The 14,009-nt window shown below is 44.5% G+C and overlaps 7 protein-coding genes across 7 annotated transcripts; 2 read left to right on the forward strand and 5 right to left on the reverse strand.

Moving 5' to 3' along the window:
* Window positions 1-10: 10 nt before the first annotated feature.
* ATC70_001544 (MFS domain-containing protein) lies at window positions 11-2,017 on the forward strand (the record flags this gene model as incomplete). Its single annotated transcript, XM_064820939.1, has 5 exons — window positions 11-202; window positions 260-393; window positions 449-498; window positions 1,344-1,633; window positions 1,799-2,017. The coding sequence occupies 5 exons, from the start codon at window positions 11-13 to the stop codon at window positions 2,015-2,017; spliced, it is 885 nt and encodes a 294-aa protein (XP_064684859.1).
* A 432-nt stretch (window positions 2,018-2,449) lies between these two features.
* Window positions 2,450-4,864, forward strand: ATC70_001545 (uncharacterized protein; the record flags this gene model as incomplete). The annotated part of the gene is made up of 1 exon (XM_064820940.1): window positions 2,450-4,864. The coding sequence occupies one exon, from the start codon at window positions 2,450-2,452 to the stop codon at window positions 4,862-4,864; it is 2,415 nt and encodes an 804-aa protein (XP_064684860.1).
* A 330-nt stretch (window positions 4,865-5,194) lies between these two features.
* Window positions 5,195-5,896, reverse strand: ATC70_001546 (uncharacterized protein; the record flags this gene model as incomplete). Its single annotated transcript, XM_064820941.1, has 1 exon — window positions 5,195-5,896. One exon carries the CDS (start codon window positions 5,894-5,896, stop codon window positions 5,195-5,197), a length of 702 nt encoding a protein of 233 aa, XP_064684861.1.
* Window positions 5,897-6,702: 806 nt separating this feature from the next.
* Window positions 6,703-7,737, reverse strand: YAP1_2 (DNA-binding transcription factor yap1; the record flags this gene model as incomplete). Its single annotated transcript, XM_064820942.1, has 1 exon — window positions 6,703-7,737. One exon carries the CDS (start codon window positions 7,735-7,737, stop codon window positions 6,703-6,705), a length of 1,035 nt encoding a protein of 344 aa, XP_064684862.1.
* Window positions 7,738-8,382: 645 nt separating this feature from the next.
* On the reverse strand, window positions 8,383-10,014 carry ATC70_001548 (PRELI/MSF1 domain-containing protein; the record flags this gene model as incomplete). The annotated part of the gene is made up of 1 exon (XM_064820943.1): window positions 8,383-10,014. One exon carries the CDS (start codon window positions 10,012-10,014, stop codon window positions 8,383-8,385), a length of 1,632 nt encoding a protein of 543 aa, XP_064684863.1.
* A 575-nt stretch (window positions 10,015-10,589) lies between these two features.
* On the reverse strand, window positions 10,590-11,624 carry ATC70_001549 (uncharacterized protein; the record flags this gene model as incomplete). The annotated part of the gene is made up of 1 exon (XM_064820944.1): window positions 10,590-11,624. One exon carries the CDS (start codon window positions 11,622-11,624, stop codon window positions 10,590-10,592), a length of 1,035 nt encoding a protein of 344 aa, XP_064684864.1.
* Window positions 11,625-12,269: 645 nt separating this feature from the next.
* SKS1_2 (Serine/threonine protein kinase) lies at window positions 12,270-13,901 on the reverse strand (the record flags this gene model as incomplete). Its single annotated transcript, XM_064820945.1, has 1 exon — window positions 12,270-13,901. The coding sequence occupies one exon, from the start codon at window positions 13,899-13,901 to the stop codon at window positions 12,270-12,272; it is 1,632 nt and encodes a 543-aa protein (XP_064684865.1).
* Window positions 13,902-14,009: the final 108 nt, after the last annotated feature.

Below are 14,009 nucleotides of genomic sequence, written 5' to 3' on the forward strand. Positions count from 1 at the left end.
ACACTTCCAAATGTGCAGCAACAACCATGGTCGAGGCTTATGGAGGGCCAACCCTCGGTTAGCTACCAACTCCTTCTTTGTGAATCAGCTGTATAGACACCTGGACAACTTTCACCTACAGTTGGCTTCAAGTAATTCTCCTACCTCGCCACAACTAATCTGGGACGATATCAAATCCTTGACGCGAACCTTGGCCCAAAAAGTTGGTCGGAAACATGCTGAATAATGGCGAAGACGACAGTTAAAACACCTTCAAAAGAAGCGAAACCGGATTCTTCGTACCTACAAATCCATGGCTATCCTGAACGACCGTCTTTCTGGCATCGAAGACGCCATCAGTACCTTGCAGCAAGAAGTCGCTGAACATCAAGCTCTCCTTGCTGGATTACGCTGGTGAGAGAAAGGTGAGATCTCAACTGGATTTCTGAAACGCTTGGTTACCCAACAGCTCACTCAGCGGACACTGCCAACTCTTGTGGATCCCTCTACCGGTGCTGCGTACGTTTCTCAGGCCGAGAAGGAACAAGCTGTCCACTCCTTCTATCCCCGTCTATATACCCCTAAAACGGTAAACCACAATGAGATTCATTTCTTTGCTAACATAATTCCTCCCTCCAATAAACTACCTGATGACTCCCATGAATCTCTCTCCGCTCCATTTACCCTGGACGACCTCTTAGACGGTCTCTCTCGATCTCCACCTCACAGTAGCCCTGGCACTGATGGTCTTCCTTATCAGATTGTGCGACTCTTGTTCAACCACCCAGCTACTGCTGCCGTTGGTCTCCATGTCTTTAATGATGCTCTACTTCATGGTGTTTTCCCTGCATCCTGGACCCAAACTACTGTAGGGGGAAAAACTGTCCCGTTCATTCAAATAATCTTGACTTTTACCCAGTATTTTGCCAAAACTCAAAAGAGAATCCCTCCCATACTGCGTTCGATAGTACAGCTAATAGCAGGAATTACAGCAACATAAAAAACTTATGGTTGGGCTATATTTTAACCCCAGTGTAACCAGCCAAAGTGGGAAGTGTCAAAAATGTTAGGTGGGTAATTCTAGATGATATAAAATGGTTGATATCTATACTTCCAATAAACGCATCGAAGAAATCTAAAAAAAAACTACCTTCGGTATTCTCAGGATATTTAATATCCCAGGAGCATTCTAAAAGTATAAAAAGAAGCTAGTTTTTTCATATTTTTTTCTTTATTTCTTTGCTTTCTTATTTTTTTCAGAACTTTCATTATGCCTGCTCGTTTAACACAAGATTTGCGCAACACTCTCCAATCTTTGCTCTAACGTGGTCTTTCGTTCTCAAAGATAGAAAATATGTATCCAGGAATCGGTAACTGTACTCTTACAAGGCTCAGAAAACTCTATTGCCCTGACCTCGCTATACTTGTTGGCGGAAGACCGAAAAAACTTGGTGCTAAAACTATGTCCCTAGTGTCAAGAGGACTTCGATCAGGTACTTGTGATAGTCCCGGAGCAGCGCAAGAAAGTTTAAAATTGATGGGTCAAAATATGTCAATTAGTGGCATCCGCAAGTCATTGAGACGAAATGGATTTAAATCTCGTAGAAAAGTAAAGACCAATTTTGTTAGCAAGACAAACAAGCGGCTTCGATTGGTATGGGCTAAAAAGCATAAGCATCTTACTATTGCTGTTTGACGTCGTTGGGTGTTTTCGAATGAAACAAGAATAAACCTTTGGGGCTCAGATGGTAATTCTTTTTACTGGACGAATGGTGACCGAACCATGCAGCAGCCTCATCAAGTCAAGCCTCAAGTGTAGGGAAATGACGGTGGGGTCATGTTCTGGAGTTGCATAACAGCGGAGGGCCCTGGTTATGGTACTACCATTATTGACGGCTCAATAAACTCGGACTTGTATGTCGATATTTTGAAGACATCATTGGTCGACACTCTTGAGCACTTTAGAAAGACACCATCTGATGTGCGATTTCAACAAGACAAAGCAACACCGCATACCTCGGGCATTACTAAGCAATGATTCACCGACAATGGGTTCAACCTAAACGAAAATATGAATTGTCCACCCCGAAGTCCCGATCTTAATCCCATTGAACATGTATGGCATCTCCTAAAGCTTCGTCTTAATAAGTGTTCCACTAGACCCTTTACAAAAGAAGAACTAGAGCGGCATAGTTACATAGAATGGTACAAAATAACAGAAAAAGAGTGCCAAAAATATATTGACAGTATGCCTGCCCGAATCAACGCTGTCATCAACAGCAAAAGTGGTTCAACTCACTATTAATGACTTTATAATATAATGTACATTTTTCTATATTTATTTTTTAAATAATAAAATCATTCGATTTTAGTTTTTGAAAAAGTCATAAATATGTATAGATAGTGCTACTTTCTCTCATTCAAACGATACATATCTCGACTTGGTATACAAAGAAATGACTAAAAACTAATGCAAGAAGACAATTTTTTAAACGAACGGGACAGTTTTCCCCCCTACAGTGGTTTGGTTCTACTCCCCAAGAAAGGTGACCTCTCGCATCTGAAGAATTGGCGCCCTATATCTCTGATCAACACGTACGCTAAAACCTTCACCCGTCTCCTCAACGCTCGCTTGATGGTTCACTTTTCCGACAAGATCAGCATCCAACAGATGGGCTTCATGCCCAAACGTTTCATTGCCGAACAGGGCCTCCAGGTTCAATGTATGCAAACAATCGCCACCAAGTCCAAGATGCCCTCTATTGCGCTTCTTCTTGACCAAGAAAAAGCGTATGATCGCATCCACTTCTCATACCTTGATGCCCTGATGCAGGCCTTTAACATCCCCCGGACACTCATTACCACTATTTTGAATCTGTTCTCGAGCACCATGATCCAGCCGAATGTTAACGGTTTCCTATCCTCTCCTTTGCCACAACTACGAGGCCTTAGACAAGGTGACCCACTAAGTCCTCTACTCTTCAATATCGCCTTTGACCCTTTTCTACGAGCGGTCAACAACAATACTCGTATCCAAGGTTTCTCTTTCCCCCCAGACCCTCTATCTGGATCTACCCCTCCTCCAGTCAAGATCCTTGCTTATGCCGACGACGCCTTAGTCACCCTGAATGACCCGTCTGAATTCCCTGCCCTCGAGGAACTCCTGCAAAGATATATGGCTGCCTCAAACGCTCTGCTCAACTACAACAAAACCCAGGCACTGTCTCTCTCAGGACGCAATCAACCGCATTGGACTCAGTTTCTGGCTTCCAAAGGTATCTCTTCATGGCATGACTACCCATCTTCTACACCTTTGATCTACCTTGGTTACGGCCTTTTTTCCAATCGTCAACAACGATCCTCATTTGTCGCCACTCTTATCTCCACCAACCGCACCTCCTGTCAATTACATTTTACTCGAAATCTGACAATGCGTAGTTGTGTCACTGTTCTGAACTCTTTGATCCTCTCCAAACTATGGCACGTCCTACGTCTCTTCACTTTCACCCCGACAGAATTTGGATTACTACAATCCATCATCTCCTCCCTTGTGAACCGCAACGCCAAGATAGTCCGTTTCTCTTTTGATACACTCACCCTACCTCGTACCCAGGGCGGCCTCAAACTTCTCAACCCTGCCAAACAATCTAATGCTCTTCAGTGGCGTCGGATCCAACCTCTCCTTCATCCAAATCACCCATCACCTTCCTTGATGCCTTCCCTCCCGGTTCTTCGGTCCACACTCTCCTTTTCTCTTGGCTCCACTCGATTTCCTTCCTATCACTGGTCTCTCCTTTTTCCTCCATGTCGCCCATCTGGTCTTCCTAATTCTGGCCCCGTCTTCAACATCATTCGTGCTGTCGACTCTATCCAACGGAATTTTCACTTGTGCTTCGTCGATATCTCCACCATCCTACGCCACCCCTTCCTATCATTTCTTCAACACACTCTCTCCCTTTCCCATTCTCTAACACCTACATTCTCACCCCCATCCACCATCCTCAAAGACCACCCCACAATTCGTCTCCACCTCTACGGTTCTGACGTTTTCGAATACAACTCCACTAATCTCACCCTTGATCTCAAACAATCCTTTCGCGACCTCCCTCACCCAACATCTACCTCTCGAGCCATTACCAAGATCCGAGCCCATTCCCTACTGTTAAACACATTTACCTTCCAAACCATGATTCCTCGCTACCCCAGACATCTCTTAACCGCCTCACAACTAGACATTACCGCCCCGCCCCCAACCATTGATAGCCTTCATTCCTTTCTCACCTCCATAATCTCATGCCAATTCGACCTAGAGTCACACCAATTCCGAATGGCTGATCCATCCACCAAGGGCTTCAAATCCCTTCTCTCCTTTACTCCTTTACCAGCTCCAGTACCGATCCTGACTCCCAATCGATGGCAAACGTTTTGGTCCCTTCGCATTCCCTTAAATGCACGGAACACCTGGTACCGTGTTCTCCATCACAAAATCGCTACTGGTAAAACCCTTCAACGCCGCCTAAAAGTCCCTTATGATGCCACTTGTACCATCTGTAGATCATCCATGGAGACAACAGAACACTTTTTCTTCGCATGTCCCATTAAACGCTCCTTTTGGACTACTGCTCTCCGTACATACATGCCACCGCCTATTAATCAGAACAGTTACTCTAACTTTAAAAAATTCCTACTCTTAGAACTGCACCCGTCTCGACAACAGCATCCTCTTTTTCCCGATTTATCTGTTCCCCAAGTATTTGCCTGTATGCTACACACCATTTGGTACTATCACTATCAACATCTTTTTCAACACACTCCTTTCTTACCTTCCATCCTTCTCTCCTACCTCCAAAAATCCCTTTCCACCTTACAATCCCAGGAAACCTGAGATCAACTTCTCTAAGTTGTATCCCATATATTCAGTCTTTTTCCCCTCTCCCTTTATTTAGGTGACGTTTAAAGGACTTTAAATAAAGCATTTATTTGCCCTGAAAAAAGATTTTGAAGGAAAATCCACGATTTTGCACGATACCTTTTTCTGGCTGTATCGCGACAAATACTCATCCAATCCGCACAAAGCAAAGACCATTCGATTGCTCTACGTTATATCCATTTTGCACTATTTTAGGCGCCGGTTGTACGCCCTTTTATGAATTTGCTCAAAATTTTATATTTTATGAGCTATAAACAGGGAGTATTTAACACCCTAATAATTAATCTATAAAAACCATGCCATAATAGTCATTGTGAACAAAAAAAATATCACATTCTGTAAAGGATATTGGATATCCAGCACACGAGAGTTATTCAATCCTACGCCTTGAACAAGGCGACGCAGCTCAGAAAGACGACGGCGGACAGGAGTAGCATAGTACACAAATTGATAACCAGATGGTATATCACTTTGAGGAGCAAAAAGACGAGCAAGAGTAGCGGATGCCTTGGTGGCAGATGGAGGAGGAGGACGAGCAGCAGGCTTCTTCTTACGCTTTGCACCTGTATTAGATGCAACGACGGCAGCAAAAGATGGTTGCGCTGTAACTTGAGATTGGGAGTAGCTGGGGGTAGACTTGGAGGCAGATGTTGTTGATGGTGGTGTTGGAGTGTTCGACGATACAGCGTCTATGGTGGTGGGAGCAACATTGGTGGTGGATTGAGCGTTGATAGCTGCCAATTGAGCCGCAAGGGCGTCTCTAGCAGCCTCTGATTCAGCCAGGGCTGTTTTTAACTGCGCAATTTCAGCATGGGCAGATTCTAATCTGCTCAAACGATGTCTGACCTCAACCATAAAGGTCGACAACGCAGTTTGATCAGTGGGCGAAGCAGGTGGGAGGGAAGTGAGACCAAAGTCAATCGAGTTGGGGTCAACATCGATCGAGGATGTGAAATGAGATGCTTTGGAGAGGTCTTGAGGTTGCATTTTCTTTGCTTTTAAATGTTGAGAGATATCAGCAGCAAAGAAAGGTGGAGAGAGGGTTGAAATTGGCCTTTTTTGACCGGACGAAAGGGTGTCAGCAGGTGTAATCTTGTTAAAAGTGTTTTGCTCGGTTATGGTATTGATATAGCAAGTACTTGATGAGAGATGATGGGTTATAGGAATCTTCGATATAATTCGGGCTATGAAAGTATATAAAAAATTCTTTAGCGGAAAGAAAGGTGGGGATGTAGCTCAGGCGAAAATTTATGGTTGTTTATTGATTACAATGAATTAGCAATGTAAAAAATATAGACTTATATGCATGCGATCTTTGGATCATTAGTTGCAAGTCCTGAGAAGCGACGTACAGCAAAAAAGCTTAAATTGATAGTTTGATCTCCATGCAGGAACAACATGCAAGTGTCCAGAAAAGGGAAAAAAGGTCCTAAACTAAAAATTAAACTGGTAAAAAAGAAGTACAGGCAGGAAAAAGGAGTAAAACAAGTGAGATAAAAGGGTAGAGAATAAGAAGCTATGGTGTATGAGACATGCAATTGAGGATACCTCGATGTTCAGACAGCAGCACAGACAAAATAAACCCACAGACCTCAGTGGCACAAAAAAAGCAAGAAAAAAAGAGAAAACGAGGCATTTGCATATAGCAAAATGAGCAGAGAGACAAAGACCAAACGAGAAAGAAGCAGAGAAGGAGGACAAAGTAAATACAGACACTACCATAAAGGCAGCAGAAACAGAAACAATGAGAGTGGGAATGAGAGAGCAAAACGATTTTAACAACAAGGTGTCAATCAGTTATCAGAAGGCTCTGACATTTCAAGATCCTTGGTAGCAGAGAGAGTTGGGGAGACAGCATAAGCCAAAAGAGAGGCAGTTTCAGCATCGTGATGCAAGAGGTAGCCAAGATAACTCAAACGTTGTTTCTTGGCTAAACGCTCTTGATCAGAGGATCGAGATGGTGGTTTAGCAGCAGCAGAGGAGGAGGAACGAGCAAGCATTTCTTCTTTCAAAATGGCATCAAATTGGGCTTGGTTGATGCGATCATACAAAAGAAAAGAACGAGCAACAGAAACACGGACAGAACGACGGACAAAAGACAGAGAACGAAGACAGCGAAGGTTTTCAACCTCAATGGCCTTTTGGACACGCAGATCAGGAGAGAGAGAAGCAAATTTGGGATCTTTGAGATTGACTGGATCACATGGATCAAAGTCAATCAACGGAGAAGAGCCACGACCATGTAGATGCATGGCTTTGGTGAGGGTGAGAACATAGTCGTTGTGAACAAGGAAAGAAATCACATTCTGTACAGGATATTGAATATCCAGCACACGAGAGTTATTCAATCCTACGCCTTGTACAAGGCGACGCAGCTCAGAAAGACGACGGCGGACAGGAGTAGCATAGTACACAAATTGATAACCAGATGGTATATCACTTTGAGGAGCAAAAAGACGAGCAAGAGTAGCGGATGCCTTGGTGGCAGATGGAGGAGGACGAGCAGCAGGCTTCTTCTTACGCTTTGCACCTGCATTGGATGCAACGACGGCAGCAAAAGATGGTTGATTTTCTGGAGACAAATTGGTGGCAGAGGTAGCATTGGTGCATGTAGTTGATGCTGATGCTGTTGTGGTGGTAGTAGTGACAGGAGGTGGGTGGGATGATGATGGTTTGGGAGCCAGGCTAGTTGTAGTACCAGTAGCAGCTGCAAGTTGGGCTTTGAGAGCGTGACGAGCAGCTTCAGACTCTGCCAGGGCTGTTTTTAACCGCTCAATTTCGACATGGGCGGTTTCCAGACGAGCTAAGCGATTTCGAACCTCAATCATAAAGGTTGAAAGTTACTGTTCACTCGCTGGAGAGGCAGATGGAGGAGTTGTTGTTCCAAAATCAGTTGAAATGTTGATGATATCAACTGATGTTTGTGGATGATGGTGCTGAGAGGTTGGCGAGAGTGTCATTTTCTTTGTTTTCAACTGTTGAGTGAAATCTACAGCGAAAAAAGGTGGAGATCTTGAGGAACTTGGCCGTTTTTGACCTGGAGAAAGAGAGGACGCAGAGCTTAATGCCTGGTTTACTTTGGTGTCGTCTGGAATGGTGTTCTGGCTATGTATTGTATGGATTTGTAGAGTTGGAGCAATTTTTTTAATATTACTGGGCTTCAATGTATTAAAAAAATTGGTTGGGGATGTAGCTCAGTTTAACGTTGATTTTTATTATATACATGAATTCAATGGGCACTCGATGGGAGCATTAGCCTAGAATTCTAGAAACAAAAGAGTAGCAGGTACAAAAAACCCTTATGAGGACACTAACGAAGAAAAAGGGAAAAAGGAAAGTGTGGTAGTTGCAGAGGATCGGCATGAGTACTGGTATTGTTGATTTGATCTGGAGGAATGACCAACGGATGGGAACTTTGATAATTACTTACCACCGTGGCATCGCACCGAGAAAGCAAAAACAACAAACGTTCATCAATGAGCAGAAAACCAGAGCGATCCAGGATCTGGATCTGGTGGGATCACAGCCAGAGGATGCACAAGGCAATCAATGGCATGCAACAAAAGGAGCAAAGCAGACCAAAAGTACGGTGGACCAGCTGAAGCTTTGTCTGGAAGACAGTTCAGAGCATGGTCAATGCGATGTACACCAGGTGGAGCAGGTGGCAAAGCATCAAAAAAGGTACGATCCAGAGCACGACATGTCAGAAAGTGATCTCGGGAGATAAACTCACCGGTAGTGCACGGACATTCTTCACGCATATTGGTGAAACGTCCAAGACGCCACCGCACAAGACGACTACGAGCAGATCGACCAATAGGCAGATACAGGATGGGATCTGGACGAGAGACAGACGGACGACAAGCACGAAGGAGAGTCTGAGCACCAGAAACAGCAGCAGCAGCAAGTTGACGATCTACTTGATCTTGCCAATACGAATCAAAGACTTCAGTAAGACCAGCAGTGGTGAATGGCGGCGGATCAGGCAGTGTTAGATACAACGGGTTTTGACAGATAAATCTGTCTAGACGAGTGTACAGTAAACCACGACGAAGCAGAACCAACAAGCAATCATCAGGGAGAGTATCAGCACGAAGGGCATAACGTGTTGTCAGAACGTTATATCGATGCTTCATGCTGGGAAGACAGGTCAAATGTTTGGCAACATTGTACCATGTACTACCAACAAACATACCAACCAATCGATTTTGCAGAGCATCAAGAGCCTTGAAGTCACGGAAAGAGAGATGAGATATAGCTAAGCCGTATTCCAGTTTGGGACGAATAAAGCTTTTATACAAACGAGCACAAAGCAACAGAGAAAAACCATTTCGATTGACACCAACCGAATTTAACAATGCCATTGTCTTGATAGCACCAGAAGCACGCAGATTGAGAATCCCAGGGGCATACAGACCTTTATATCTAAACGGCATACCAAGATACGTGAATTCCTCTACCACAGGAAGAGGTTCACCGTATAGAGACAATGGATGACGAGTAGAGGCAGTAGGAGCACAAAGTACAGCACATTTTGATGGTTTCCACCTGTAGCCAAGAGAGAACGAGTGATCTGAAGCGATATCCAACATGGTTTGCACATCAGTACGAGAGCCAAATATGGCCACATCATCAGCAAAGAGCAGGCTATTCACGCAAACACTAGGCATCCCAGGTGGTGATACCATAGTACCGCGACTGACAGCAGAACGAAGAACAGCAGGCAGAGAGTTGATGTACAGAGAGTACAAGTGAGGGCTGAGCACTGAACCCTGCAATACGCCAGTAGCAGGCGAAAAGGGAACAGAGGTGTGATTTGCAATCAACACAGACACGAGTACATCATCGAACATGTGGATGAGCAAACTGAGAACTGAACGAGGCAGAGAGGAACGAGAGAGAGCATCCCAAATCACTCGACGATCCACGGTATCATACGCTGATTTGATGTCTAGGAAAGCAACCACAGGGTAGTGGTGGTGGGTGAGGAAGTAGTCGTGCATCAAGTCATGTAAACAGAGGGCTTGATCCAGAGGACTACGCTGTGGGCGAAAGCCACCTTGAGCAACATCAAGTGCAGGCGAATGTTCATCAAGAGCAGGCATCAGAGAGGGGATGTAGCTCAGGCGAAAATTTATGGTTGTTTATTGATTACAATGAATTAGCAATGTAAAAAATATAGACTTATATGCATGCGATCTTTGGATCATTAGTTGCAAGTCCTGAGAAGCGACGTACAGCAAAAAAGCTTAAATTGATAGTTTGATCTCCATGCAGGAACAACATGCAAGTGTCCAGAAAAGGGAAAAAAGGTCCTAAACTAAAAATTAAACTGGTAAAAAAGAAGTACAGGCAGGAAAAAGGAGTAAAACAAGTGAGATAAAAGGGTAGAGAATAAGAAGCTATGGTGTATGAGACATGCAATTGAGGATACCTCGATGTTCAGACAGCAGCACAGACAAAATAAACCCACAGACCTCAGTGGCACAAAAAAAGCAAGAAAAAAAGGAGAAAACGAGGCATTTGCATATAGCAAAATGAGTAGAGAGACAAAGACCAAACGAGAAAGAAGCAGAGAAGGAGGACAAAGTAAATACAGACACTACCATAAAGGCAGCAGAAACAGAAACAATGAGAGTGGGAATGAGAGAGCAAAACGATTTCAACACCAAGGTGTCAATCAGTTATCAAAAGGCTCTGACATTTCAAGATCCTTGGTAGCAGAGAGAGTGGGGGAGACAGCATAAGCCAAAAGAGAGGCAGTTTCAGCATCATGATGCAAGAGGTAGCCAAGATAACTCAAACGTTGTTTCTTGGCTAAACGCTCTTGATCAGAGGATCGAGATGGTGGTTTAGCAGCAGCAGAGGAGGAGGAACGAGCAAGCATTTCTTCTTTCAAAATGGCATCAAATTGGGCTTGGTTGATGCGATCATACAAAAGAAAAGAACGAGCAACAGAAACACGGACAGAACGACGGACAAAAGACAGAGAACGAAGACAGCGAAGGTTTTCAACCTCAATGGCCTTTTGGACACGCAGATCAGGAGAGAGAGAAGCAAATTTGGGATCTTTGAGATTGACTGGATCACATGGATCAAAGTCAATCAACGGAGAAGAGCCACGACCATGTAGATGCATGGCTTTGGTGAGGGTGAGAACATAGTCGTTGTGAACAAGGAAAGAAATCACATTCTGTACAGGATATTGAATATCCAGCACACGAGAGTTATTCAATCCTACGCCTTGTACAAGGCGACGCAGCTCAGAAAGACGACGGCGGACAGGAGTAGCATAGTACACAAATTGATAACCAGATGGTATATCACTTTGAGGAGCAAAAAGACGAGCAAGAGTAGCGGATGCCTTGGTGGCAGATGGAGGAGGACGAGCAGCAGGCTTCTTCTTACGCTTTGCACCTGCATTGGATGCAACGACGGCAGCAAAAGATGGTTGATTTTCTGGAGACAAATTGGTGGCAGAGGTAGCATTGGTGCATGTAGTTGATGCTGATGCTGTTGTGGTGGTAGTAGTGACAGGAGGTGGGTGGGATGATGATGGTTTGGGAGCCAGGCTAGTTGTAGTACCAGTAGCAGCTGCAAGTTGGGCTTTGAGAGCGTGACGAGCAGCTTCAGACTCTGCCAGGGCTGTTTTTAACCGCTCAATTTCGACATGGGCGGTTTCCAGACGAGCTAAGCGATTTCGAACCTCAATCATAAAGGTTGAAAGTTACTGTTCACTCGCTGGAGAGGCAGATGGAGGAGTTGTTGTTCCAAAATCAGTTGAAATGTTGATGATATCAACTGATGTTTGTGGATGATGGTGCTGAGAGGTTGGCGAGAGTGTCATTTTCTTTGTTTTCAACTGTTGAGTGAAATCTACAGCGAAAAAAGGTGGAGATCTTGAGGAACTTGGCCGTTTTTGACCTGGAGAAAGAGAGGACGCAGAGCTTAATGCCTGGTTTACTTTGGTGTCGTCTGGAATGGTGTTCTGGCTATGTATTGTATGGATTTGTAGAGTTGGAGCAATTTTTTTAATATTACTGGGCTTCAATGTATTAAAAAAATTGGTTGGGGATGTAGCTCAGTTTAACGTTGATTTTTATTATATACATGAATTCAATGGGCACTCGATGGGAGCATTAGCCTAGAATTCTAGAAACAAAAGAGTAGCAGGTACAAAAAACCCTTATGAGGACACTAACGAAGAAAAAGGGAAAAAGGAAAGTGTGGTAGTTGCAGAGGATCGGCATGAGTACTGGTATTGTTGATTTGATCTGGAGGAATGACCAACGGATGGGAACTTTGATAATTACTTACCACCGTGGCATCGCACCGAGAAAGCAAAAACAACAAACGTTCATCAATGAGCAGAAAACCAGAGCGATCCAGGATCTGGATCTGGTGGGATCACAGCCAGAGGATGCACAAGGCAATCAATGGCATGCAACAAAAGGAGCAAAGCAGACCAAAAGTACGGTGGACCAGCTGAAGCTTTGTCTGGAAGACAGTTCAGAGCATGGTCAATGCGATGTACACCAGGTGGAGCAGGTGGCAAAGCATCAAAAAAGGTACGATCCAGAGCACGACATGTCAGAAAGTGATCTCGGGAGATAAACTCACCGGTAGTGCACGGACATTCTTCACGCATATTGGTGAAACGTCCAAGACGCCACCGCACAAGACGACTACGAGCAGATCGACCAATAGGCAGATACAGGATGGGATCTGGACGAGAGACAGACGGACGACAAGCACGAAGGAGAGTCTGAGCACCAGAAACAGCAGCAGCAGCAAGTTGACGATCTACTTGATCTTGCCAATACGAATCAAAGACTTCAGTAAGACCAGCAGTGGTGAATGGCGGCGGATCAGGCAGTGTTAGATACAACGGGTTTTGACAGATAAATCTGTCTAGACGAGTGTACAGTAAACCACGACGAAGCAGAACCAACAAGCAATCATCAGGGAGAGTATCAGCACGAAGGGCATAACGTGTTGTCAGAACGTTATATCGATGCTTCATGCTGGGAAGACAGGTCAAATGTTTGGCAACATTGTACCATGTACTACCAACAAACATACCAACCAATCGATTTTGCAGAGCATCAAGAGCCTTGAAGTCACGGAAAGAGAGATGAGATATAGCTAAGCCGTATTCCAGTTTGGGACGAATAAAGCTTTTATACAAACGAGCACAAAGCAACAGAGAAAAACCATTTCGATTGACACCAACCGAATTTAACAATGCCATTGTCTTGATAGCACCAGAAGCACGCAGATTGAGAATCCCAGGGGCATACAGACCTTTATATCTAAACGGCATACCAAGATACGTGAATTCCTCTACCACAGGAAGAGGTTCACCGTATAGAGACAATGGATGACGAGTAGAGGCAGTAGGAGCACAAAGTACAGCACATTTTGATGGTTTCCACCTGTAGCCAAGAGAGAACGAGTGATCTGAAGCGATATCCAACATGGTTTGCACATCAGTACGAGAGCCAAATATGGCCACATCATCAGCAAAGAGCAGGCTATTCACGCAAACACTAGGCATCCCAGGTGGTGATACCATAGTACCGCGACTGACAGCAGAACGAAGAACAGCAGGCAGAGAGTTGATGTACAGAGAGTACAAGTGAGGGCTGAGCACTGAACCCTGCAATACGCCAGTAGCAGGCGAAAAGGGAACAGAGGTGTGATTTGCAATCAACACAGACACGAGTACATCATCGAACATGTGGATGAGCAAACTGAGAACTGAACGAGGCAGAGAGGAACGAGAGAGAGCATCCCAAATCACTCGACGATCCACGGTATCATACGCTGATTTGATGTCTAGGAAAGCAACCACAGGGTAGTGGTGGTGGGTGAGGAAGTAGTCGTGCATCAAGTCATGTAAACAGAGGGCTTGATCCAGAGGACTACGCTGTGGGCGAAAGCCACCTTGAGCAACATCAAGTGCAGGCGAATGTTCATCAAGAGCAGGCATCAGAGAGGGGATGTAGCTCAGGCGAAAATTTATGGTTGTTTATTGATTACAATGAATTAGCAATGTAAAAAATATAGACTTATATGCATGCGATCTTTGGATCATTAG

Source organism: Mucor velutinosus, assembly GCF_035048745.1.
Source record: "Mucor velutinosus strain NIH1002 chromosome Unknown tig00000041, whole genome shotgun sequence".
Classification (NCBI taxonomy): domain Eukaryota; kingdom Fungi; phylum Mucoromycota; class Mucoromycetes; order Mucorales; family Mucoraceae; genus Mucor; species Mucor velutinosus.